At 41.5% G+C, this 26,595-nt stretch overlaps 1 protein-coding gene across 4 annotated transcripts in view; it reads right to left on the bottom strand.

Moving 5' to 3' along the window:
* Positions 1-26,595, bottom strand: part of LOC142659482 (uncharacterized) — a 143,102-nt gene that overhangs the window by 40,570 nt on the left and 75,937 nt on the right. For 3 of the 4 annotated variants that reach the window (XM_075835675.1, XM_075835658.1, XM_075835684.1), the window contains 12 exons: positions 25,179-25,304; positions 24,670-24,933; positions 22,034-22,096; positions 19,403-19,498; positions 18,841-18,942; positions 16,519-16,701; positions 15,551-15,682; positions 12,264-12,493; positions 11,947-12,085; positions 10,866-10,949; positions 9,980-10,182; positions 9,216-9,242 (listed from right to left, as the gene is read on the bottom strand). In XM_075835675.1, the coding sequence (XP_075691790.1) occupies positions 9,216-9,242; positions 9,980-10,182; positions 10,866-10,949; positions 11,947-12,085; positions 12,264-12,493; positions 15,551-15,682; positions 16,519-16,701; positions 18,841-18,942; positions 19,403-19,498; positions 22,034-22,096; positions 24,670-24,933; positions 25,179-25,304 (1,649 nt within the window). The remainder of the gene's footprint in view (positions 1-9,215; positions 9,243-9,979; positions 10,183-10,865; positions 10,950-11,946; positions 12,086-12,263; positions 12,494-15,550; positions 15,683-16,518; positions 16,702-18,840; positions 18,943-19,402; positions 19,499-22,033; positions 22,097-24,669; positions 24,934-25,178; positions 25,305-26,595) is intronic. The other variant, XM_075835666.1, reaches the window with a different exon arrangement.

The raw sequence follows: 26,595 nt of genomic DNA, 5'->3' as shown, positions 1-26,595 counted from the left end.
TATGATACATATAACTGTATATGTTGTACAAAACTGAAAATGTATTGACGGTTGGAACCAAGTTAATGTAAATGAGATGTATGATATATGTTGTATTATCAATAAAAACTAGTTTGATTTAAAAAAAGAGATATGGGCCTGTACAAATCGGGGGAGAGGGGGTCCTTTCCTGGTTTTAGTAAGACTACTATAATTGCTTCTTGTATGGATCGTGGTAATTTCCCCTCCATCATAGCCTCTTGAAAGACTTGAAGAATTTCAGCTAACATCACCAAAGAGTTTGTACAATTCTACCGGAAGCATATCTGAACCTGGGCCTTATTATTCGCTATTAAGGCAACTGCCTCCTGTAACTCTTCTAGTTGTAAGGGCCATCTAAAGAAGCTCTGTCCTCCTCTGACAACACAGGTAGCGTAACGTCGTGTAAATATACAGAGATCTGTTCCTTAGCACAGCTAAGCTTCGAAGGACACAGAGTATCTTAGAAAGTTTGAAAGATAAGAAAAATTTGATACATGTTTAGCACTATATTTCCTTCCGAATCCTTCATAGCTGCCATATAAATAGAGCCTACTTGTGCCCTTGCAGGTAAGTGACCCTCCTTCTCCCCTTCATCGTAGTATCGTTGGTGAGTAGACAGCCTCTTAGTAGTAGCCACCTCTAAAACGTGCATATTATATGCTCCTAGACTTCCTTCCAGATTAGTAAACTTGCCTCGTCCCCATTCTCTACAGACACTACACCGCGTTCCAAATTATTATGCAAATGTTATTTTTCGCTGATTTTCCTAAATAGTCGATGCAAATGACAGTCAGTATAATCTTCAAGCCATCAACCGTTGGAGTATAATGCGAATTTTATTGAACAAATCTCCTAATGATAACAGATTTTTTTTTAGCAGTAAAAAACTCAAAATGCACTGTTTCAAATTATTATGCACAACAGAGATCAAAACATTTTAAAGGTTGTAAATAGAACTAAAATGGTAATTTGTTGAATTTGCAGCATCAGGAGGTCATATTTACAGAAATCAAAAGCTCTTTCAATCAAAAAAAACTTAACAGGCCAAGTTACATGTTAACATAGGACCCCTTCTTTGATATCACCTTCACAATTCTTGCATCCATTGAATTTGTGAGTATTTGGACAGTTTCTGCATGAATATCTTTGCAGGATGTCAGAATAGCCTCCCAGAGCTTCTGTTTTGATGTGAACTGCCTCCCACCCTCATAGATATTTTGCTTGAGGATGCTCCAAAGGTTCTCAATAGGGTTGAGGTCAGGGGAACATGGGGGCCACACCATGAGTTTCTCTCCTTAAATGCCCATAGCAGCCAATGACACAGAGGTATTCTTTGCAGCATGAGATGGTGCATTGTCATGCATGAAGATAATTTTGCTACGGAAGGCATGGTTCTTCTTTTTGTACCACGGAAGAAAGTGGTCAGTCATAAACTCTACGTACTTTGCAGAGGTCATTTTCACACCGTAAGGGACCCTGAAGGGGCCTACCAGCTCTCTCCCCATGATTCCAGCGCAAAACATGACTCCGCCACCTCCTTGCTGACGTTGCAGCCTTGTTGGGACATGGTGGCCATTCACCAACCATCCACTACTCCATCCATCTGGACCATCCAGGGTTGCACGGCACTCATCAGTAAACACCACAGTTTGAAAATTAGTCTTCATGTATTTCTGAGCCCACTGCAACCGTTTCTGCTTGTGAGCATTGTTTAGGGGTGGCCGAATAATAGCTTTATGCACACTTGCAAACCTCTGGAGGATCCTACACCTTGAGGTTCGCGGGACTCCAGAGGCACCAGCGGCTTCAAATACCTGTTTGCTGCTTTGCAATGGCATTTTAGCAGCTGCTCTCCTAATCCTATTAATTTGTCTGTCAGAAACCTTCCTCATTATGTCTTTCGAGAACGAACCCGTCTGTGCTCTGAATCAGCCACAAATCTTTTCACAGTACGATGATCATGCTTACGTTTTCTTGAAATATCCAATGTTTTCATACCTTGTCCAAGGTATTGCACTATTTCACGCTTTTCGGCAGCAGAGAGATCCTTTTTTCCTTCCCATATTGCTTGAAACCTGTGGCCTGCTTAATAATGTGGAACGTCCTTCTTAAGTAGTTTTCCTTTGATTGGGCACACCTGGCAAACTAATTATCACAGGTGTCTGAGATTGATTACAATGATTCAAAGAGCCCTAAGACACAATACCATCCATGAGTTTAACCCGTTAATGACCAAGCAATTTTTGATTAACTTTTATTAACTTTTTTTGGGGGGGGGATAGAAAAAAAATCGGAAATTTCTCCACTCTTTTTTGCATCCTAAATCTACGCCGTTTACCGTGTGCTATAAATAACATTGCAACGATACCAAATTTGTATAGTTTTTGTATGTTTTACTACTTTTACACAGTAAAAACGCTTTTTTTTCAAAATTCTTTGTTTTTGTGTCTCCATATTTGAAGAGCCGTAACGTTTTTATTTTTTCGCCGATGCAGTTGTATGAGGGCTTTTTTTTGCGGGACGACTTGTAGTTCTTATTGGTACCATTTTGGAGTAGATGTGACTTTTTGATCACTTTTTAATCACATTTTTTTAAAGTCATGATTTACAGAAAACAGCAATTTTTCCATCTTTTTTTATTTATTTTTTTACGGCGTTCACCCTGCGGGTTAAGTAATGTAATAGCTTTATAGTCGGGGTCGTTACCGACGCGGTGATACCAAATATGTGTAACTTTTTTACTTTATTTAGTTTTTTTAATACTAAAGCAGTTTGTAAGGGGAAAAAGTGGGTTTTTCATTTTTTTTTCACATTTTTTTAAAATTAACTTTATTAAACTTTTTTACTAGTCCCACTAGGGGACTTTAATATGCGATTCTGGGATCGCTATTATAATACACTGCAATACTTCTGTATTGCAGTGTATTATGCCTGTCCGTTTAACACGGACAGGCATCTGCTAGGTCATGCCTCAGGCATGACCTAGCAGGCATTCGCTCCAGGCAGACTTGGGGGCCTTTATTAGGCCCCCGGCTGCCATCGGAGACACTGACACTCGGCGATCTTATCGCAGGGTGTCAGTGGGATGAGAGGGAGCTCCCTCCCTCTCTCCAAAACCACTCAGATGCGGTGCTCGCTATTGAGCACCGCATCTGAGGGGTTAAACGGGTGAGATCGATACTAATATCGATCTCACCCGGCAGAGCAGGGACGCCCCCAGCCCTCAGCTGCCTCTGGCAGCTGAGAGCAGGGACATTTGACAGCTCCCTGCTCTGTTTACTTATTCCGATGCCGCGACGTAAAAAGTCTATGGCATCGGAATAAGGCCCGTTAGTGACCGACGTAAAAAGACTATGGGCCGGTCACTAACGGGTTAATTGAAAAACTAATAATTAAATGTTTATGACACTTAAATCCAATGTGCATAATAATTTGGAACACAGTTGTATATGGACAAAAAACTCACATTTTAATCATTGAATTAAGGGGTCTCATTCAGTCCAATTGCCACAGGTGTATAAAATCCAGCACCTCGCCATGCAGTCGCCTTTACAAACATTTATGAAAGAATTGGTCGTTCTTAAGAGCTCACTGAATTCCAGCGTGGTACTGTAATAGGATGTCACCATTGCAACAAGTCAGTTTGTGAAATTTCTTCCCTTCCACGATCAACTGTGAGTGGTATTATTGCAAAGTGTGAGCAGTTAGGAACAACAGCAACTCAGTTACAAAATGGCAGACCACATAGGGTTACAGAGTGGGGTCGCCATGTGCTGAGGCGCACAGTGCATAAAAGTCGCCACTGCTCTACTGAATCAATAACTGCAGAATCCGAAACCTCCTCTGGCACTAATATCCGCACAAAAACTGTCGGATAGAGTGGTGTAAGGCGTGCTTTACACGACTCCGACAATTGTCATTGTGCTTGACTAGACTCGGAAGCAGTGGCGACGTGTTCTTTAGCGTGATGAATCACGCTTATTTATCTGGCAGTCTGAGTGACAAGTCTGGGTTTGGTGAATGCCAGGAGAACGTTACCTGCTTGACTGCATTGTGCCAACTGTAAAGTTTGGTGGAGAAGGGATAATGTGATTTTGGTGGTAGAACCTGGTCTGCAAAGATCCCTGACCTTAACCCCATCAAACACCTTTGGGATGAACTAGAATGGATATAGTGAGCCAGGTCCTCTCATCCAACAACAGTATCGGACCTCAAAAATGCTCTTCTGGATGAATGGGCATAAAATCCCACAGACACACTCCAAAATCTTGTAGAAAACCTTCCCAGAAAAGTGTAAGCTGTTTTAGCTGCAAAGAGGGTACCAACTTCATATTAATGCCTATGGATTTAAAATAGGATGTCATAAAAGCTCCTGTAGGTGGAATTTGTAGGTGTCCCAACACTTTTTTCCATATAGCGTATGTGTCTTCAGAAGACTAGACCCGCTCTTCTAAAAATTCCACAGTTTTCATGGCATCCAAAAGGATACTAGAAAATGTAGACCTAGTGTTATGCGCAAAGTATTCTTGTATAGCATTCTTTACCAGTGGACTATCAATCACCTGTAGTCAGAAGGGTTTAAAAGATCACAGTCAATGAACATGGTAGCAGAAGGTAGCATAATAAGCTTAAAGGGGTTGTCCGTTTTCAGCAAATGAATATTTTTGGTCAAGATCTCTGCTTGCTTTTATTCAGTAGGAATATTCATTGTTTACTTCCAGTGGAAAAAATTCTGTCCATGGTCATGTGATGGAAACACAGGTGCACGGCTCGTTACAGTTACAGTATGTGTATCAGAGCTGTGTCTTCTAATGATCCCAGCACCTGTGTGTACATCACATGACCTGGACAGAAGTTTATCCACTGAAAGTAAACAATGAGAATTCCTACTAAATAACAACAAGTAGAGATCTTGAAAACCATGAGGTATATAATAAAGAAAGTATACGGGAAAATTGCATGGTTTTTAATTATACAAAAAATAACTTTAATTTGCTGAAACAAGACAACCCTTTTAACCCCTTCCTGCACCTTGGCGTAAATGCACCTCCAGGTAAGCAGTAACTTTGCGCACCTGGGCGTGCAGTTACGTCCGCGCTTTAACAGTTAACCGCCGCGTGGCACTAAACCGCCGCGGCGGTTAACTGTGCAGGGTGTCTGCCCTGCTCTCCCAGTTGCTGATCAGCGGCCCGTCGTCGCTGAAATGGGCAATTAACCCCTTCGATGCGGTGGTCGATTGCGATCGCCACATTGAAGAGGTTTAGAGCAGACCGGCAGCCCCCCACATACATTTGCGGGGGCTGGCGATCCTTGTCACGGACACCGGAGGCCTTCGGGCTGCCATGTACGGAAGCCTAAGAGGACCAGTCGGAGGCTGGTTCGAATAGGCTTCCTGTCAGGGTGACTGTCACGTCACAATGACAGTTAGAACACATTACACTACGTAGGTGTAATGTGTTCTAGCAGCGATCAGAGCTGCAGGTCGAAATGTCCCCTAGTGGGACAAGTAAAAAAAGGGTAATAAAAATGTTTTAAAAAAAGTGTAAAAATAAAGGTTATACGCTACATAAACAAACACTGCTTTTTTTCCTATAATAAGTATCTTATTATAGGAAAAAAATGAATACGTTAAAAAAAGTACACATATTTGGTATCACTGCGTTCGTAACGACCCCAACTATAAAACTATAATATTATTTTTCCCGCATGGTGAACACTATAAGTAAAAACATAACGCTAGAATCACTATTTTTTGTTCACCACTCCTCCCAAAATATACAATAAAAAGTGATCAAAAAGTCACATGTACCCCAAAATGGTACCAGTACAAACTGCAACCCGTCCCGCAAAAAACAAGCCCTTACACAGCTTTTTCGACTGGAAAATAAAAAAGTTATGGCTCTCAGAATATGGTGACACAAAAAATAATTTATTTTATAAATAAGTGATTTTATTACGCAAACGCTGAAAAACATAAAAAACTATATACATCTGGTATCGGCGTAATCGTATCGACCCGCAGAATAAAGTAAAATGGTCATTTATAGCCCAGGGTGAACGGCATAAAAAAAAAAGAATAAAAAAAATTGTCAGAATTGATGGTTTTTGGTCACCTTGCTTGCCAAAAAATTGAATAAAAAGTGGTAAAAAAAAAAATCGCATGTACCCCAAAATGGTACCAATGAAAACGACAGATTGTCCCGCAACAAATAAGCCCTCACACAGCTCCGGTGGTGAAAATATAAAGACGTACTGGCTCTCAGAATATGGCGATGCAAAATGTGCAGAGTGTTCCAAAAGCGGATAAGATTGGGCACCATTAATCAGTGCGACACCGGCCACACATCTGCGGATTATTATTTATTTACCCCATTATTATACAGTCTTATTATACCCTGATGTACGCCGCACAGCTTACATATGCCCCCACATTATAAACTGAAATACCAGCAAAACGCCAAACAGTACTACTACCAAGCTATATCTGCGCTCCAAAAGCCAAATGCCGCTCCCTCCCTCCTGAGCCCTACAGCGTGCCCAAACAGCAGTTTACGCCCGCAGATCTGGCATCCGGAGAATCCGGTTAATATATTATGAGGTATTTTTCTTCAGTGGCACAAACTGGGCACAATATATTGTGCTCTAAAATGGCATATCAGTGGAAAATTTGAATTTTCACTCTGCACCATCCGCTGCGCATTAACTCCTTCGCGCACTACGACATAGCATGTCGTGGTGTGGGGGGTGATGTATGGAGCGGGCTCACGCGCTGAGCCTGCGCCATATGCTGCAGGTGTATACCCTTAGGGTATAGTAGACCAGGTGGAAGACCATAGCATAAGGGCAGTGCATAGAAAACATAAAAACAATAAACAGTTAAAAACAAGAAAAAGAGTAATAACTCCCCAGCAGACTGGGGCACCAGTCCTCAATGGAGATGGATAGTGGGCTCTGAACGGTTTCCATCCAGATGTCCGACTATCCACAAGTGCCCTGCCAATACAAGATACATTTAATCTTTGGGCTTTAAAGTAGTGCATATGAAGTAGGTCTAATATTTATCCAGAAATGCATGGGGGCACATTGCATTCACCAGTCAGGCAATTGTAGTCATTCTTCATGTATCAGCCATTTACATTCTGGTCTAACCAGCGGAGAGCATCTTTCTCAATGAAGTAGGTTTCACCCAGAGCAGCTACCCGTGGTTTTGCCAGATACAGCATTGAGTAGGAGTGCGAAGGCGATGTTTCACATCCAGAAACCGGGCCCTATACTTTTGGACCTCAGCAGAGTAGTCGGGAAAAAAGTTATATTGTGACCATTAACAGTAATATCTGCCATGTTACGGGCAGAGCGAAGGATAGTGTCTCTGTCTTTATAATGGAGTTTCTTCATGAGAACTGGTCGCGGTGGTGCTGATGGTAGCATAAACTGGTCATATGTAATGTCCGTGGTCGCAGACCGCCGGCATCCTATACTCACCAGCGGCTGCGCCCGCAGACCATTAAGCTCCTGCCGCTGTCTCCTCCCTCTGAGACATGGGCGCACACTGCCTTCGACTCCTGCTGATGCCTGTATGTGCACCAAGAAAATCTACCTATTCCAGCATACCAGAAACTCAGCCCATTCATTCCTTGCCTGAGCAATGTTTTGTCTACCCATGTTTGTCCTGCAAATGGTTCCTTAGCCATATCCTGTATCCCGTTTCCCGTATCCAGTAATTGTGTTTAGTTCCAGTGCCAAGTCGAGTGTCCGAGTCAAGTTTACCATCTGTGTCCAGTGCCCATGTCATACCGAGTGTTCGAGACTTCACCATCGGTGCCCGTGCCATACCGAGTGTCCGAGACGACTTCACCATCTGTGTCCGGTGCCCGTGCCATACCGAGTGTCCAAGACGACTTCACTATCTCTGTCCGGTGCCCGTGCCATACCGAGTGTCCGAGACGACTGCACTACTCCAGTCCGGTGTCCTAGCCAAGTCCAGTATCCGAGATAACTGCACTAATCCAGTCCGGTGTCCTAGCCAAGTTCAGTGTCCGAGACGACTGAACTACTCCAGTCAGGAGCCCTAGCCTCACGTCATCATACTGCACAGGCCGCTACCGGCTGACTGTGTGGCAATTACCTACTTCTGACCTTCCTGGTACTTTTGCATTACTGACTCTCACAGACTCTGTTGATCAGCAGCTGCTCCGCTGTCTGTCTAGGAGGGAGCTTGTAAGCAGCAACGGCCCTGCGCCCTGCAGTGTTTACAAAGCCAGCTGTGCCAATGTCCCGTCGCCATAGATTAAATGTGGCGCGTCCCTGCTGCAGACGTGCTGGCGCCATTTTGGGTCTTCCGTTAGCCGGCTCCCGCTGCCTCCTTCTTTCTCTTTGGTGCCCCGCCCACCATCCTTCACCTCTGTACCACCTTGAAAAGTAGAGCTTGATGCTGGGGGTTATGTCCGGTTTAGGTGCCCAAATTATTGATTTATAGGACTGTACTGAAGGAGCTCTCACACCGTGCATCTGCCTACATTTTCAGGCAGGCCACGCCCCCATCATTTTTATTTAATGCTTCTTACCTTAGGTGGCCAGCATGATTTTCAAATGCAAAAAACTCAGTTCAATTCACACAATGATACATTGACGCATTCATACAATATCTTTATATGTATGTTCCGATTACCAAAGTCCCAAGAGTAAAATATATCAAAATCCTAGCAGAATTGCGGCTATTCTTCCTGTCTATGGCCACCTTCATACAACTCCAGTTATGAGTTATGTTAGTGATGCTGATATGGGAAAATACAACATTGGGGGACATTTATAACTGCACAGAGTAACAGCAATTCTATAGTAAGACTGGGTTTACACACATAAGACTAATATCAAATTGGTGTATGATAATAGATAATCAATCTGAGTGAAATCTGTCTAATCTGCCAGGTTTATTTTGCTAAAGTGAAAAAAAAAATCAAATTGTTTCAAAAAAGTTTCTTGACTACCTTGGACCATTGTATATTGATACTGATCTGATTAGTTGACAAAATCTATGCAACAGTGTGTGTAACTGGTAACTATATATGGATGCTGCTATCTTCTTCAATTCTGCGCTTTATAAATGTCCTCTAAGTTGCTATGAACATGCAGCAGTATTATACGATAGATATCTACAACTATATCTGCGTTATTTCAACTATGTAAGCAGTTACCTTTCTCTTATAAAATCCATCTTGCATCTGTAGGAATAAACAGCTACTTAAATGCAAAATTCCACATAGCGGAAAGCAAGAAAATGAAGAGAAAGTGAAGCAATTAAAGATATGCTGTAATAGAAAAAATTCAGCCTCAGTTCAAAGATGTCTGTTTTTGAAAGCTGGATTTATAAATGGAACCAACATTTTCTTTCTTAATTTTATATTGTGTTTATAGTTATTAAAGGGATATTCCCATCTTACACATTTATCCACAGGATATGCCATAAATGCCAGATCTGGGACCCGCACCTATATCGAGAATGGGGAGTCACCCAAGCCACATTTCTAGGAGGAAATTAGCTCTTTCCATTCTATTCAGTGGAAGTTACGGAAACAGCTGAGCAAGCGCTGCTCGGCTGTTTCTGCAACTCCCATACAACAGAATGGAGACAGCTGATACTAGCTGCTGAGAGTGTGCGCAAAACTCCTGTGACCGCACCATCCCCACACCGTATATTTACGCCGCTTAGCCTTAACTACATAGTGCCAGCACCATAAATGTAGAGCGGATGGTGCCAAAGGGTTAATATGCGTGCTTTTACAACACATCCCTGTTGAAGCGGTTGTTATCGTGCCATTATGGCCACAATGCAGAGGTTCTCAGAAACCCCTTTAAATTGTTAATTTTCCTAAATTGAAGCTTTTGATATTTGAAAATTAATTGTGATTATTATCATAGTACCTAGTCATCTATGAACAATACTATATGGCTGGCTTACTTTTCAAGTTCAACATTAAGTTCCTCTTCAAATTTTCTAGCAAGTTTTGTGGCGGTCTCATCCTTCCACTTGGCCATGTTTCTCTGGATGGCTCTCAGCTCATTGTCTTTCTCTCTGAGCTGCTGCCGTATAGACTGGTTCTCTCCTCCATTGGAGTCCCTCAGCTGGTCCCGCTGCAGGTTGGTGATTTCTTCTATGTGTTCCTGAGGGGCAACATTAAGGATATATATTATTAAATAAAAAATGTCTTTCAACTGCATAGATCAGGTTTGGCAATGTCTGACGTGAAATGAAAATATTAGTAACAATTAGTTGGAGTTTTTCCACTCCACTTCTTTACCAACTCTAATCATTGTGATCATTTTTATTTTTTTTCTATCAGGTATTCTCGCAGTGGAATCATCTTTATAAATTGAGCATTTGGATTACACTGCCAAATGAAGCAGAACTGCCCAAAAAAATTGTAAAACACAGAAAGAAAATAATACGTAAAAATAGTATAGTTTTTAAAGTTTGACTCTCAGGCTGGGTTCACATGGCCTATTTACGGACGTAATTCGGGCGTTTTAGCCCCGAATTACGTCCGAAAATACGGCTCCAAAGCGTCGGCACACATCTGCCCATTCATTTGAATGGGCTTTACGATGTACTGTGCCGACGTTCATTTTTTTTTTACAGTAAAAAAGACGCCCGTGTCAAAGAAGTGCCTGTCACTTCTTGAGACGTAATTGGAGCAGCGAAAAGCGCCTGGACTTGCTATTACGTCTGAAATTCCGGAGCTGTTTTCTCCTGAAAACAGCTCCGTAATTTCAGCCGTATCAGACGTGTACGTGTGAACATACCCTTACTGACATGAGTGTTCTGGAAGGAGATGTTCTTTACTTACCTGTATGAGTCTATCTTTCAACATTTCCAGAGCTTTCTCCTTCTCTAGCTGCAGCTGTTCCTTTAATTGCTGTAACTCACGTTCCTGTTCAATACACAAAGTAACTTTTTAGGAAAGTTTTTAATTTGAAAAGACAGACATATATATACACACACTATACTTCAAAATCCAAGGCCAAAAAGAAGAGACAAAGACAGAAATTATCTATCATCAGCAAGCCCAGATTATACTTGGTGGAGACCTTTGGAAAAAAATTTTTGTGGAGGATCCCTCCCTGGTAAGGCCCCATACACACGACCGTAGATTTTATCCGTAATTACTGATCAGGACCCCTTCCTTTCTATAGGCCTTGGACACCTTTCAGTGTATTTACGGATGTGTGTCCGGGCCGTAGAAATGATCCGCAAAATATAGAACATGTCCTATTCTTGTCCGCAATGGCAACACAGACTCGCCCATAGAAGTCTACGGGCGCTTCCATAATTGCGGATGGCTATGGATGTGCATCCATATTTGCAGATCCGTATTTGCAGACAGTTACAGTTCGTGTGCATGAGGCCTAACAGTGTTATATAATGAGTGGCCAAATTAAAGAGAACCTGAACATTACATAATTGTTAGCAAATCCCAACAACACTTTAATGTGAACAAGGCAAACCCCACTTTTCCCTGGGATCTAATGTTGGGGAAAACAAAATTCAGAATGTGCACTCCTTTGTCTAACAAAGAGATAAGGGTTGCTAATGGGTGTCAGGCAGCTGCTTATCCCCCTCTCCCTATGACAATAGAAATGCATATTGAACACCATATTTCTTCTAGTTAGCTGTGCAAGCAATTACAAAGAATCTAGTTTTGACCCTTAATAATATATTTTAGTAAGCCCAAATATACTGCATTACGGAGAAGGGCTGGGGGATCCTGGGTGGTGGAGGCCCATGGGCAAGTGCCCCTTTTGCCCTCCCGATATTTCGACCCTTTATGATTTGGTTTCAAAGCAAGGAAGAAAGCTGTAGACAAAAGATCGCACTGGCAGACAGCAATCTTCCTAATAGCCATTAACACGCACATTGGGTTTACTTGCCTTCTCTTTTTGTACATGCAGTGAAGTGCGCTTTTGAGCTTCCACTTCTTGTTGTAATTCATGAATGAACTGGTTGGTTTCCTCACTTACTTCATGCAGCACTTGCAGTGCCTGGTTGGTGGAAGGACGAGAAGGACTCCTGCAAGGCATATTCCTGTTATCTAACACTGTATAGGATGTCCTGTGCAACTGTATACAGTATATATATATATATATATATATATATATATATATATATAAAATCACTGCTCTTTATGCTTTCAATAACACTTCTCCAAATCTCCATGTCTTTTACTAATCTGTGAGCTGCCACTTACCCATGCCTGCTTCGTGATGGACTCAGTACTTTAGACCTCCCAGGAGTGCTCTGCATACGTTCACAAGCCGAATTGATCTCCCTGGCAAGGGCCCTTTCCACTCGCTCAGCCTGGGCCATTGCTTCTCGCTCTCTGAAAATTGATTCATTCTTTTCAGCCCTGAGCACATGCTGCTCTTCCTCCATTTGCTGCAACCGCTGCTTCAGACGCTCAATGTCCCGTTCTTTTTCCTAAATAATTAACAATCAACGCATTATATTGATAATTTGATACTTTCATCTATGTGACTTCTGGGTGATTTCTTTGAGGAGGAAATAAAAATTATTAAAAGTTATAGGGACAATAAACATAATGCACAGAAAAATGTAAAAACATATCTCAGCACTTCCTTCCTTAATCTCCTCCTTTCCTTTGATCTTATTTTGTCTCATATTTAAATTAAAACTGAGAAATATATAAAGAAATCTTCTTTGTGTGTCCCAGGAGTTCAGCCTTTTCCCCCGCTACCTCCTCACTGTCCTGTGTATTGCTATAAGACAACTGGCTGGAGCAGGACAAAAACAAGCTCTGCCCCCTTGGCTAAGCCCCACCCCTCAGTTGCTCCTCATCTGAAAAAGAAATAGATCAGCAGGAAACTAATGGCTTTTTCACACGGCAGACATTCTTCCCCCTAAATGAGCGTCAATCGAAAATACAGAATGTCAGTCAGTGCTCGTTTGCTCCATATGAACGGAGAACTGATCGGAATGTGTGGGGACGAAGATCATTAACCCTTTCATGACCAAGGGTCATTGATGCCCCTGTGTCCAGGTCAAATTTCCAATTTCTGATGCGCACTTCTTTAAACGATAATATCTTTGCAACCGCTTTGAATACAAGACTTATGAGGCTTCAATTTTCTAGATTAGTTGAATTAATTCCATGTTTTAAATTTTTATTATGAGCAGACAAATCACTAAAAATGTGAAAAAAAAACACTTTTGTAATTTTGTTATATATTTATCTGTTATTTATATGTGTGTGTGTATATATATATATATATATATATATATATATATATATATATATATATATATATATATGTATACACACACTGTTGCAGCTCTTTAACAGTTAGCCTTCTTTACTCTCCAGGAGAGAGAAGACTAAAGAATTAAAACAAAACTTTTAGTATCTTATCTGCCCAGGTAACGAGTACACTGGCTCCGCTATCTCTGGGCAGAAGCCGACGGAGGGAGGAGGGGGGAGGTGCGGACACACCCAGGCGGAGGTGCGGACACACCAGGGGTGGGGGTTTGAGAGAAAAGTGCAGACTGCTTCATTGTGAGCAGCACTGCACTTAAAAAAACACGTTTGTTTTATGAAACTACGTCAAAGAGGTGTCGGCACTTGTAAAGAGAGCTGACACATAGATTAGTGCACAGCTGCTCACGCTGAAGCAGCTCTGCACTCATTAAACCCTGATGCACACTGCAAACATCTACATACGTGCTAACTGCATGGGGCATCGGCAGTTAGAATGTATATGGACGTATGGCAGTCGTAAAGGGGTTATATACGTCCCCATACATTTGCATCTTGTCGGTAGCACATTCTCGGTTTACACAGGGAGACGTGCTGTCGATAAGCGACCATTTTTCTGGCCGCATAAAAGATGCAATCAGCCGACAAATCAATCAGCAGTTGCTTGTTTGTCGGCTGATCACTGCCCTGCTTAAGGGGCAATTATCACAGAATTCGTACGAACACTCATTCACCCGATCATTGGCCCGTGTAAAAGCGCCTTAACCCCAGTGTTCTGTGCAGGATTATTGAAAGACTGTTTGTTTCAGGAATATGTAGAAAATCCTGCAAACTGAATACATCTCCAATTTACTTTTATCATTTATTTCTAGATTTAGTTTTCCTTTAATGAAAAATAAATCTCCCAAAATGAATGAACAATGTTGCATTCAGAAAAATTAATCAAGTTTGTCAGCTTAGTATTTCTATATGAAAGGGGTAGCATATAACTGATGTGAGGGCTCCATGACTGTGTTTTTATTTCAAACAGCTACATTCACGTCTCATTTTTGTGGCACTTTTTTCTTTATTGATTATCAATGGGTAATAAGAGAAAGCACCTACATGTGGAGTGGTAGTCCCCGACTCCGGCGGTTTAACTTTTATAAGATAAGAGCTCTGTAACCAGCATAAATCGCTGATGAGTCTGTTCATACAGCCAGATGAAATGCGTAGGTACAGCCTGAGGGTTGTGTTGGGGCACTTAGGGTTTGGCTGCCAAGTAGGGGTGCCTTTCTATGGGTAGTCACTTTGCCCTACTTAGTATTGTGTATTAGTTGGGCACACCAGGGCTGCTATAGGGGTTCTGACTATACTACCTTACTTTTTCTAAAATCTATCAACTAATAGAAAAAATTTTGTCAGTAAGATAATTAACTTTTTTTATCTTTATGGTTTAAGGTTCTATATTTATGCTAGGAATTGCTGCACTCAGTTATACACTGGTCTGCAATATGCACTCTGGAACAAGCAACAGTTTAGAAATGTAAGTATAGGAACTTACCCTTTATGGATTTACTTATGGTGGTTTGTATTATGTGTGTGATTTATGTGGCTCAATTTTAAAGATGGTAATTAAAGGTTATGTTTTAAATTCACATTTACCCCTTTCTGTGAGAATTGTGTTCCACCTGTATATTTTGACTTGTTATTACATGGGGTACAGCAATTTGGGGTGTTTTTCCTTATAAGCAAGGAAACAAAAAAGGAACAAAAAAATTAAAAAAGGAACAAAGAAAAAAACAACAACAAAGCAGCCCCAAATCAATGTAAGACACGTCTGTTTTTCTGCCTTGGTTTTTGTAGTGTGGTAATGGTTCTGCTTCGTGAATCATCATTGCAAACAAGTGTGAATGAGGGCGAAGAATAAAAAAAAATTGTGTTAGTACGTTATTCTCTTAGTAGTTTAGTAATTGCTATATTTCTACCATAAGACAGCCAAAACTGAATGTCATTAAGTGGAATATTCTAAATCTAAAAAATAGGCTGAATATGTGTTATTAAGTGTACTTAGCTTTCCAATCTCCCACCAGTCTTTGTTTACCTGGCTCCAGTAGGGACGTCAGTGAGGTCCAAACAAAGACTGGCGAGCGACCAATGATAATGTGGGACCGTTGGGGATTGGAAAGGGGAGTACGCTTCCCTTTGTTATTTAATAACATATTCAACCTATCTTAAATTAATGGGGCTGGAAAACCCCTTTAATATCAGCTGTCTGATCATACCTGTGCAAGCTCTTGCTCAAGCCTCCTCATCTCCTCTTGCTTCTCTTCTTTCAGGATGGCACGCAGTCCATCTAAAGCTTCTTGCTTTTCAAGCTGTAGGGTACGCTGGTGAATTTCATGCTCCTGAATAATCTGTGAATGAAAATTTATTGAAGTTTAATAGGTTAATATGTGGCTTTTTTGATCAAATACAGTCTTTTTTAATGTTGTTATGCATAATTTCTACAAGCCTGGTGGTAGCAAGGCATATGCTTTTAACATGTCAAGAGGCCCAGTTAAGCTACGATGGTGGCATCTATGGGGGTAAAAAGTCAAAATCATACAATTGAAGGCTACGGATAAGTACACTACAGTGCCCTTCCATTGCATTTTGGACAAGTTCGCTGTTCTGTAGAAAAACATTTCCATATATTACATACGTATTACATAAAGCAAGAGGAGTGGGAAAAATATGACAAAAGGGTTATCTCTACACCTCAATGGGAGACTACAGAACAAGTAAATGTGTCAGAACCCATTATGGCAGATTTATCATCAAAATATGCTGCCCTATTAAGAGCTGTATATTATCATGATAATACCGACTAGCTATTATACCAAGTGGTACAAACATTTTTTGTCCGGTTTTGTATAATAGCTGAAAAGAAGTAATACAGCGGACTCATAATTATGGGTCTGCTGTATTCACAAGCCGAGAACTACCAACTCTGCCTCCAGCACCCTCACCAATGATTGATGGCCGCTAATGTGCACAGGGATTTACATCAGTCGTCAAATATGGTTATGAAAATATTTAACCTTGTTTGCTTCGTTTTCCTACTTGTGCATCAGGTTTCCATGACTGGGAAAAACTTTCTCATCACTATCAATAATTGTAGTTGTAACAGGTAATAGTCCATTCAGTGGTCAGCTTATGCTGGCCTGTGTGACAATAAAACCCATGCATTTTCCTAAATGGGCAACCTTACATTTTGGAGGTCAGCATATTTCTTTTCCAATGTCATAGACGTCCTGTGCTCCCTTTCCAATGCTTCCCGCAGGTCTGCCATTTCTCGGAGTTTCTCTTCCTCCAATGTGTGCCTTTGTATTTGAAGCGCATCTCTTTTTTCACTTTCCCACTTTTTCTGTTCTCGCAGCATTGTATTGTGCACCTGAAAAGGCAAATCAGGGCTAGTATAGGGATTCTGATAACACTACCTGCAAACATTTGCTACAATCTAACAATTAATAGAAATCTATTTGGTAAGATCATTCCATTTTTTATCTTTATAGTTCATGGTGAAATATTTATGCTAGGAATTACATAGTTACATAGTTTGTACTCATATAATTGTTCGGAGACCTGCATCGGGTACTTTGGACCAAGCAATCAGCAGCAAGAAAATGTATCACCTGTAATTAACACAGAGACAATACAAATTCTATGTCTGTTTTTACACAAAGTGACTTTCTCTTGGATCCATTTGAAAATGAGTAAGTATAGTAATACTCACTGGGTATATGTGAAAAATTATTAGATTTAAAAAAGACATTTTTTTTCTTCTAGAAAATATATATACATTATTAGGACACCTACACATTAAACCTACAGAAGTTTTTATGACATCCCATTCGAAAGCCATAGGCATTAATATGGAGTTGGCCCCCCTATGAAGCTAAAACAACTTCCACTCTTCTGGGAAGGCTTTCTACAAGATTTTGGAGTGTGTCTGTGGGAATTTTTCCCATTCATACAGAAGAGCATTTGTGAGGTCAGATGCTGTTGTTGGATGAGAGGTACTGTCTCGCAATCTCCGTTCTAGTTCATCCAACAAAAGTTCGATGGGGTTGAGGTCAGGGCTTTATGTGGGCCAGTCAAGTTCTTCCACACCAAACTCACTCAACTATGCCTTTATGGACCTTGCTTCATGCACTGTGGCTCTGTCATGCTGGAACACAAAAGTGCCTTCCCCAAACTGTTCCCACAAATTGGAAACATACTATTGAACAAAATGTCTTGGTATGCTGAAGTAATAAGATTTCCCTTCACTGGAACTAAGAGGCCTAGGCCAACCTCTGAAAAACCATCCCATAGTATTATCCCTTCTCCACCAAAATTTGCGGTTGGCACAATGAAGTCGCGCAGGTAACGTTCTCCTGGCATTCACTGAACCCAGACTCATCCATCAGACTGGCAGATAGAGAAGCGTGATTTATCACTCCACAGAACACATTTCTGCTGCTCCAGAGTCCAGTGGCGGTGTGCTTTACACCACTCCATATGACGCTTGGCATTGTGTGTGGTAATGTAAGGCTTGCATGCAGCTGCTCGGCCATGGAAACCGATGCCATGAAGTTCCCAACACACAGTTTTCGTTCGGATGTTTATGCCAGAGGAGGTTTGAAACTCTGCAGTTATTGAGTCAGCAGAGCGTTGGCAACTTTTATGCACTATGCGCCTCAGCACTCGGCAATCCTGCGTGGCTTTTTGCTGTGGTTCCTAAATGCTTTGCAATAATACCACTTACAGTTGATCGTGGAATATCTGGGCGGAAAGAAAGTTCACGAACTGACTTGTTGCTATGGTGGCATCCTATTACAGTACCACGCTCAAACGCAATGAGCTCATCAGAAAGACCCATTCTTTCACAAATGTTTATAAAGATAGACTGCATGGCAAGGTGCTTGATTTTGTACACCTGTGGCAATGGGACTGAAAGAAACTTCGGAATAAAATGAATAAGAGGTGTGTCCCAATACTTTTGTCCAGAAAATGTGTGTGTATGTGTGTGTTGGGTCGTCATGGACACCATATAATATTATTTCAGGTGATGGCAACTTCCACTGACAAAACCAGCTGTTTCCCGGAGGTCTCGGGGGCGGCGGTACTCAGCTGAGTATGGATACCTTATGTATTTTCTATGGAAAAAGAGGCCCTATTATTGCAGGTGGTAGATTGTATTGCAGTAATATGTAATAGTTTGTAATGGAAAGGAGAACAAAACAGTAATCTAGATATTATTTAGGAAAGTACCAATAGATCTCTAGTGAATGTGAATATATGTGACAATCTAAGTGACAAACTGCATTTTACAAACTATACTAGAGAAGCTTAGTTATAAAGGCTGAACAGGATTAGAGGAAATACCACCATGGTGGAAATTTATCAAAACGGGTGCAAAAGAAAAGTAGAGCAGTTGCCCATAGCAACCAGGTTCAAGCTCTCATTTTTCAAAGATTGGTTGCTATGGGCAACTACTCCACTTTTACTTTGCACTAGTTTTGATAAATCTCCCCAATTTGTCTACTACCATTTCTCTTGCTTCTTGTTTCAATTCTGCAGCCAGTTTTTTCATTGATTCCTTCTGTGACTTGAGAGTCTCCTTTAGTTTTGCAATTTCTTTATCTTTAATCTGAAATATAAGCGGACAATATGGCTAATGGTAAGCGTTAATGACAAAAACTGTAATTTAACAATACGCTTACACTTAGCAGTAAGTCCCCCATTAGTGAACATAGGGAGATCTTGCCAGAAATATATACAAAGGCCTCTCAACCAAAACAAATCTTTAGAGGTGTTACTTTTTAAATGGGTTGTCTAGGATTGGAGAAAAGCTTTTTCTCTTTCCGAAAACAATGCCACTTTTGTTCTAGGCTGTGTCGGGTACTGCAGCTTAGCCCCATTCACTTGAATGAGCTGCAGTATCAGACAAAGCCCATGCTCAAGAGTGACACTGTTTCTAGAAAAAAAATCACCCTTTTTTAGAATCCTGGACAACTTTTTTAATGCTTAAACTAATAAATAAGTGCCATGCTACTGCTATGTTAGTTTTACAGTTAGGTTTACATCTATATTAAAGGTCAGTACATTACCTCTATAGAATTCACCACTTTGTCCATTTCTTTTTTCAGAGATTCAGCTTGATCCAGAAGAGATTTTGCTTTTACTTGTTCCATATTTTCTGCAAACTTCAATAAAAGAACAGTCAGAAACATCCTCTATAATAACAAACACACTGTCAACTGGGAATTATGAGAGTAAACCACATGGCTTTCGTTACATAGTATCAACCGAACAATAAATAAATAGTATTATAGTAAAAATAGACACTAACTTTTCGAACAATTTATGCTGATCTAATAGTATACCAGATATAAAACAACTTCGTAATTTACTTACTGTTAAAATTCAGTTGTTTTATTAATGCAAATTCTGTGTGAATTTACTGCCACTAGGTGTCTCCCTTCCTGTAATCTGCTGTCCACCTCCTGTTGTAAAGCATAGGCCGTCCCCGGTTACAGACAAGCTGCAGAAGGGAAGGGGGTGTGTCCCTTTACTGCCTGCTCTAACTTTCTGTTATGCCTGCGGTCTCTGACCGCTGGCATGTTCTACTCACCGGAAGCGACCACAGGACACTCAGAGCTTGCCTTGCCTCACTGGAGACGCCGACACACACTGCTGCATCTCTCCACTGCTTCCCCTAGGGTGTGCGCGCACGCTCGTTCCTGGCCTTAAAGGGCACCAGTAAAATTGTCCCTACCCAATCCCAACGCACCCTGGACTTTAAAAAGGACTCTGCCCTCTTCCTCCTTGCCTGAGCGTTGTTGTGTCTACCCATGTTTGTTCTGAAAATGGTTTCTTAGCTGTATCCTGTTTTCCCGTATTCCTGTATCCCGTATCCAGTAATTGTGTTTTGGTCCAGTACGAAGTCAAGTGTCGTAGTCGAGTTCACCATCTATGCTCGGTGCACGTGCCGGCCCCTGGGGCCAGACGAATATGCTACTTCTGTGTCAAGTGTCAGTCAAGCCAAGTGTCAGTCAAGGCTAGCGTCTGCCAAGCCTAGCGTCTGCCAAGTCTAGCGTCTGCCAAGTCTAGCGTCTGCCAAGTCTAGCGTCTGCCAAGTCTAGCGTCTGCCAAGTCTAGCGTCTGCCAAGTCTAGTGTCTGCCAAGTCTTCTATCCAGGTACTCTTGTCCTAAAGACTAACTTTGACTCTTGTTTGGCCAGCTGCTACCCAGTAGGTCCACATACCCCACAGTCCTGAAACTTTCTATGGGGAAGAGAGGGGGGAGCAGAGAGAGAGAGTGTGACTCAGCAACACACGCTGCATGTAAGTCTACAGAGGTGGGAGGGGTAAGCAGGGTTGAGGAAGTTGGAGCAGAGAGAAACACACACAGAGGCGCTGCTGGTAAATGTAAATCTCACCCTAGTGCTGGATTCTTAGCTACACTACTCATTACTGCTGTACAATGTCCTCCCTACTACTGCAGCTTTTATATATATACATATATATATATATATATATATATATATATATATATATATATAGCCGTTAGGCTCCGCCCACTAGCTTTGAGACAAATGAGAGTTAAAGATATACCCTGCAGAGTGGGAAAACCTCTAAATAATGCTACATACAAATCATATAATGGACAGAAATAGTGTTATTCCTCATGTACACACGTGACAGCTTTTTCTGAACAGACACCTGAAAAGTTAGGTACGCTTTAATTATCTAATAATATCTGTGTAAGTTTGTGGTTTTTTGAGCAAGCTAAGGCCTCATGCACACGACCGTAAAAACTCCCGTTATTACGGGTCGTAATCACGACCCGTAATAACGGGCTCATAGACTTCTATTGGCGATGGGTGCCTTCCCGTTTTCTCACGGGAAGGTGCCCGTTCCGTTAAAAAAGATAGAACATGTCCTATTTCTGGCCGTAATAACGGCACGGACAGTCCATAGAAGTCTATGGAGCTCTCGTAATAACGGGTGGCTACATGTGTGCACCCGTCATTACGGCAGCGTTGCTAAGCGACGTCAGTAAATAGTCACTGTCCAGGGAGCTGAAAGAGTTAACTGATCGGCAGTAACTCTTTCAGCACCCTGGACAGTGACTACCGATCAGTATAAACCTGTAAAAAATAAAAATAAAAGACGTTCATACTTACCGGCAACTTCCTGCTTCCTCCAGTCCGGTCTCCCGCGCGTTGCCTTGGTGACGCGTCCCTCTCGACATCCGGCCCGACGTCCTGGATGACGTTTCAGGCCATGTGATCGCTGCAGCCAATCACAGGTCAATCACAGGCTGCAGCGGTCACATGGACTGCCGCGTCATCCAGGGATGTCGGGCTGGATGTGAAGAGAGGGACGCGTCACCAAGACAACGGCCGGGTAAGTATGAATTTCTTTAACTTTTATTACAGAAAAGGCTGTCCCTTCTCTCTATCCTGCACTGATAGAGAGAAGGGGCTGCCGATTAGTGCAGTGCTATTTTGCCGCCAAAAACGTGCTCGTAAATACGGGTGGAATACGTGTGACACCGGACCCATATTTACGAGCACGGGTTCGTAAATACTGGTGCAAAACGGGTGGAATACGTGTGACACCGGACCCGTATTTACGCCAGTATTTACGGGTGGGAAAAAATACGGTCGTGTGCATGAGGCGAGACAGTAGCTTACTTCTAGACTTTAACCCTGTCCAGAGAATTTATGAACATACCTGCTGAATCTCCTTCTGTTTTTGGCTTTGGAGTTCATCCTTCAATTTCACAATATGAAGATCCTGGCAAAATAAGGATAAGTTTTGTAATCTCATATATATTATATATTTTTCACTATGAATATATGCATTAAAATATGTACATTGAGAGCCAAGTTTAGTGGTAAAATAACCATCAAAATAGTGTAGTTGTTTTGCTTTGTTTTTTTAAACCACACAGTCCTACTGTCACGTAAAATAAATTTTCAGAGACTAAAACATTAAATTTTAACTAAACGTTTGACAAACTTCTGACATGTCATAGTGACATGTCAGAAGTTATGATTGGTGGGGCTCCGAGCACTGAGACCCCCACTAATCGCTAAAACAAAGCGGCATATACGCTCATGTGAGTGCTCAGCCGCTTCGTGTCTGTTCGGCTTTTTCCAGAAATCAATGTCTCGGAGTATGGGCTTAATAGAAAGTCTATGAGCTCGTACTCCGAAACATCGGCTTTCCGTAAAAAGCGGGACCGAAACGAAGCGGCTGAGCGCTTCTGCCTCTTCGTTTTAGCGATAGGTGGGGATCTCAGTGCTCTGACCCTGACGAATCAAAACTTACAGGACTCAAGTAAATGGGGGGAACATGTTACAAAATCGGCAGCAGCGCAAGGTATGACTTCTGAGACCGGAGCGTCGGAAGACAAGACCTCCGTACTGGAGTGGGGGGCACTTCAGGGGGTGAGTATCTGCTAGTTTATTATGTTATGCCATACCCTGCCCGCCGATTTGTAAAAAGTCCTAAATTCAGTTGACAGTAGAGTATTTGTTTTCTCTTGCTTGTACTGGCGGAGAAGAGTTGACTTTTAGTATGTTTAAAGGCTATGTACACCTTTGAAAAAAATAAATTCTTAATAAAAATGTATATCATTATGTTTGGTGCAACTTTCTAAATACTTTTTATAAGAATAATTTTTCAGATACAGCTGCTTTGTATCCTGTATACAGAGCAGCTGTATCTAGCGCTGAAACCAGTATCCGTCAGGTCAGCGGCGCTGACGGGTTCAGTATAGCAGATCTCTGACACGCAGGATTGGGCTGTTATCAATTACATCTAAGTTCATAACTAGATGTGATCGATAGCAGGTGGATCAGACCCGATCTAAATATTCTTATATTTCAAAAGTTTAGCCCCCAAAATGCAGGTTTTCCCATACTTCATACATATCATCCTTGGTTTAATTGTTCAGTAAGTTGACATTTTAATTAAGTGTTTATGAATATTCCCCCATTATATAACAGTCACAGCTATGGTGTTTTATATATTAATTGGGACTACTATAAATTTTTTCTGGAACAACCCTGACCCATTGCTGAACGCTGTTTATTTATTTTTTCCAATTTTAAATTTGTAGGACATGTCACTTAAAAACTTTAAAAAATAAAATTGTTGGGGGTCTGGGAGCTTTGACCTTCACCCCCCACTGGCCACTGAATTCAACATGTTTCTAAATTCAGTTATTCCAAGCTATAGCACTAACTAGATCAGGGGCTAATCTGAGCTAAATGGTCCTGGCCAGGACTACTTCTTTGTGGGAATCAGTAGGTTCTTCATTCCTGGCCCCCAAACAGATTTTACATTCTTATTTTATCTTAGTGACATATCTGAAAATTATAGAATTAAAGAACTATTAAAGAATAGTTCACCCCAAAACAGATCAACAACTGCTCAGAGTTATTTGTAAAGGAGTCCACAGACGTTTGTCTGATTTCCCAGTGTGGTAAGGCAAATATTGAACATTACTGATATTTAATATAATTCAAATAATAAATGGTTAAAGGGGTTATCCAATAAATAACTTTTATACTAAAAGAAATGCTGTTTATAGCTGTTTTAACGTAATTTGCAGTGTTTCTAGCATACAAATACATATCTCATGTTTTTTGCTTCCCTGTGTGCCCCTCGGTGCTGCTGCTAATCTGTGCTGCTGAGGGAGGGGATCTAAGTTGAATCAGTCACCTGCCCCCTATGGCAGCTGACAATATAGTACTTTCTTACTTTCCCAGTAGAAAGGTAAGATGGAATCCAGAGTGGTGAAGAGATATACACGGACGTCTACAGTATACACTCCATTGGAAACCAATGAAAATATAATAAAAATAAAACAATAAAGACGGAGTGGGCATGTGCAGGGCTCATATCCACTGTCAGTATGCAGAGCTTTAAAATCATTACAAGCTGAGAAGAAGTAGTCTTCTCAGCTATACTGCCATGCTACTGCAGAGACTCTGCTCCTTCCCTGACAAGCAGAAAGCGATTTCTATAGGCTGCTCTGCAGTGAACAGAGGATCACAATGCAGAGAACTGGCGAGAGTGACTGAGCATGCGTGCCCACCAGCACTCAGCTCATTAGGAAGATGTGCACATTGCTATACACCTTGTACACCAGGTGATGCCATACTATGTAAGTAAATGTCATAACTATTCACTGGATTGTTATTTTAACAGCATGTAGTTGGCAAACGTTAATTTTTATGAACTATACAATGAATATAATATTTAATGCTATATACATATGGGAACATGTGTCTGAGCAGGGCACATACTGCGTGTTACCGATGACCAAAGCCACATGTTGGGGGTATGGCCATGTGTACCTTGTCTTGCTGATGCCGGAGCTGCAGTTCAACCAATCTCTTATTGTGTTCATCCTTCAGAGCCTCTGCTGCCAGCATCTGGGATTCCTTCTCAGCTTTTATTGAGGATATAACATCTCTCATCTTCAGCAGGTCCAGTTCTTTCTCAGAGAGGATCTTCTCCAGTGAAGCAATTCTTGTGCTTTGTTCCCTGACCTGAGAAGTTAGATCAGTAATCTGTTGGTTGTTTGCTTCTTTTTGTTCACTGGCTTCTTCTACCTGAGTCTGTAATTACAGAATAGGTTAAGAAACAGTTTGTAGAATATTTACTACAAAAACAACTATTATAAAGACTGAGAAATAAAACTTTTTACTTGACCAGACCACTAAAGATCAAACATCGGACCTAATATTAAAACCAAATTACAGGCGCTGTCAACAAAATAAAAGTACCGTCCCCAGGGCTGTATTCTGTAAATGTGGAGAAGGGGTTAGAGATAAAATGCCAGTAAGCATTTAAATAAATTTACCTGGATTTGGGTCTCATACTTCTTTTCAAGTTCCCGTAGCTGTGACTTAAGTTGCCTGTTCTTCTCCTGCTTCTCAGTACTATCTGCCCTTGATTCTTCCAGTTTAGTTTGACACTCCTCCAGATTCTGCAAAAAGAATCAAATTTTTTACCTGTTATAAAAATTAGGTTAATGTGCTCACCAGATAATGAAGAGAATGAATTCAGTTTTCTAGATGCTTATACAGTTACATACATTTGCTGCATACAGTTGTAATGAAAAGTGTAGTCAACTGTGCTATACCAACATTTTCTAGCCAAATGTATGGAAAAAGTACAATATTGTGGCATATGTCTGGCTGACAGAGGTCTATAGGCACGTCAGATGTATATGTCTAGAGCGTTTCCCAATGTATATGCCGAAAGTAGCGTCCAAACATATCGTGACTTACGCTGAATTTCTGGCAAAATCCAGGACTTAATAGGCATGCTGTGAATAAGAATCTGCACAGAATCTAAACCTACCCTTAGTGTCAAGGATCTAGGAAATCTTCTGTGAGCCAAATACTTTGGAATCAACAAATCTCCCTCCTGTCCCGACTCCGGATCCAAGAGTCCATGCTGTTTAGCTCACAGAGGATTGCCTACTCGGGATACAAAAGGTATCCACCTCTCAGCTGTGAGCAGGACTAGGTCTGTAAGGGTATAAGGCCCCATGAACACGAACGTGCTTTTGCAGCCGCAATTCCCCCGAAAATCCACGGGAGAATTGTGGCCCCATTCATTTCTATGGGGCCATGCACACGACCGTGGTTTCCACGGTCCGTGCATGGCCCAGGAGCCTGGACCTCAGAAAATAATGGCCGCGGCCATGTGCACGGCCCCCGGGCGGCTCGCGGGTGACTCTCCGCTGTCGGCCGTCCCTGCCTCTGGTCCCGGAGATATGATCGGGACCTAATTGGTTCAGGTCCCGGTCATGTGATCGCATGGAAAGTTTGTTGTAGCAGCGAACTGGAAAGTTTGTTACTATAACAAACTGGAAAGTTTGTTGCTACAACAAACTTTCCCGAGTACCGATTGCGGGTGCTGCAGTCGGTTATAAGGCAAAACCGGAGGCCATACAACAGCCGGCAGCCTATGAGAACCAGCCGGAGGCCGGTCCTCATAAGCTTCCTGTCAGTGTGACTCAGCGTCACACTGACAGTTTATGATACGTTATTTTTCCCGCACGGTGAACACCGCAAAAAAAATAATTAAAAAACAATGTCAGAATCACTATTTTTTGGTCATCAACCCTCCCAAAATATAGAATAAAAAGTGATCAAAAAGTCGCATGTACCCCAAAATAATACAAATAAAAAACTACAACCCGTCCCGCAAAAAACAAGCCCTTACACAGCTTTTTTGGCTGAAAAATAAAAAAGTTATGGCTCTCAGAA

This window comes from Rhinoderma darwinii, chromosome 1 (genome assembly GCF_050947455.1).
Source record: "Rhinoderma darwinii isolate aRhiDar2 chromosome 1, aRhiDar2.hap1, whole genome shotgun sequence".
NCBI classification, from domain to species: Eukaryota; Metazoa; Chordata; class Amphibia; order Anura; family Rhinodermatidae; genus Rhinoderma; species Rhinoderma darwinii.
Note: the sequence above shows the minus strand (reverse complement) of the source record. Positions and strands in the feature narration are given on the sequence as shown.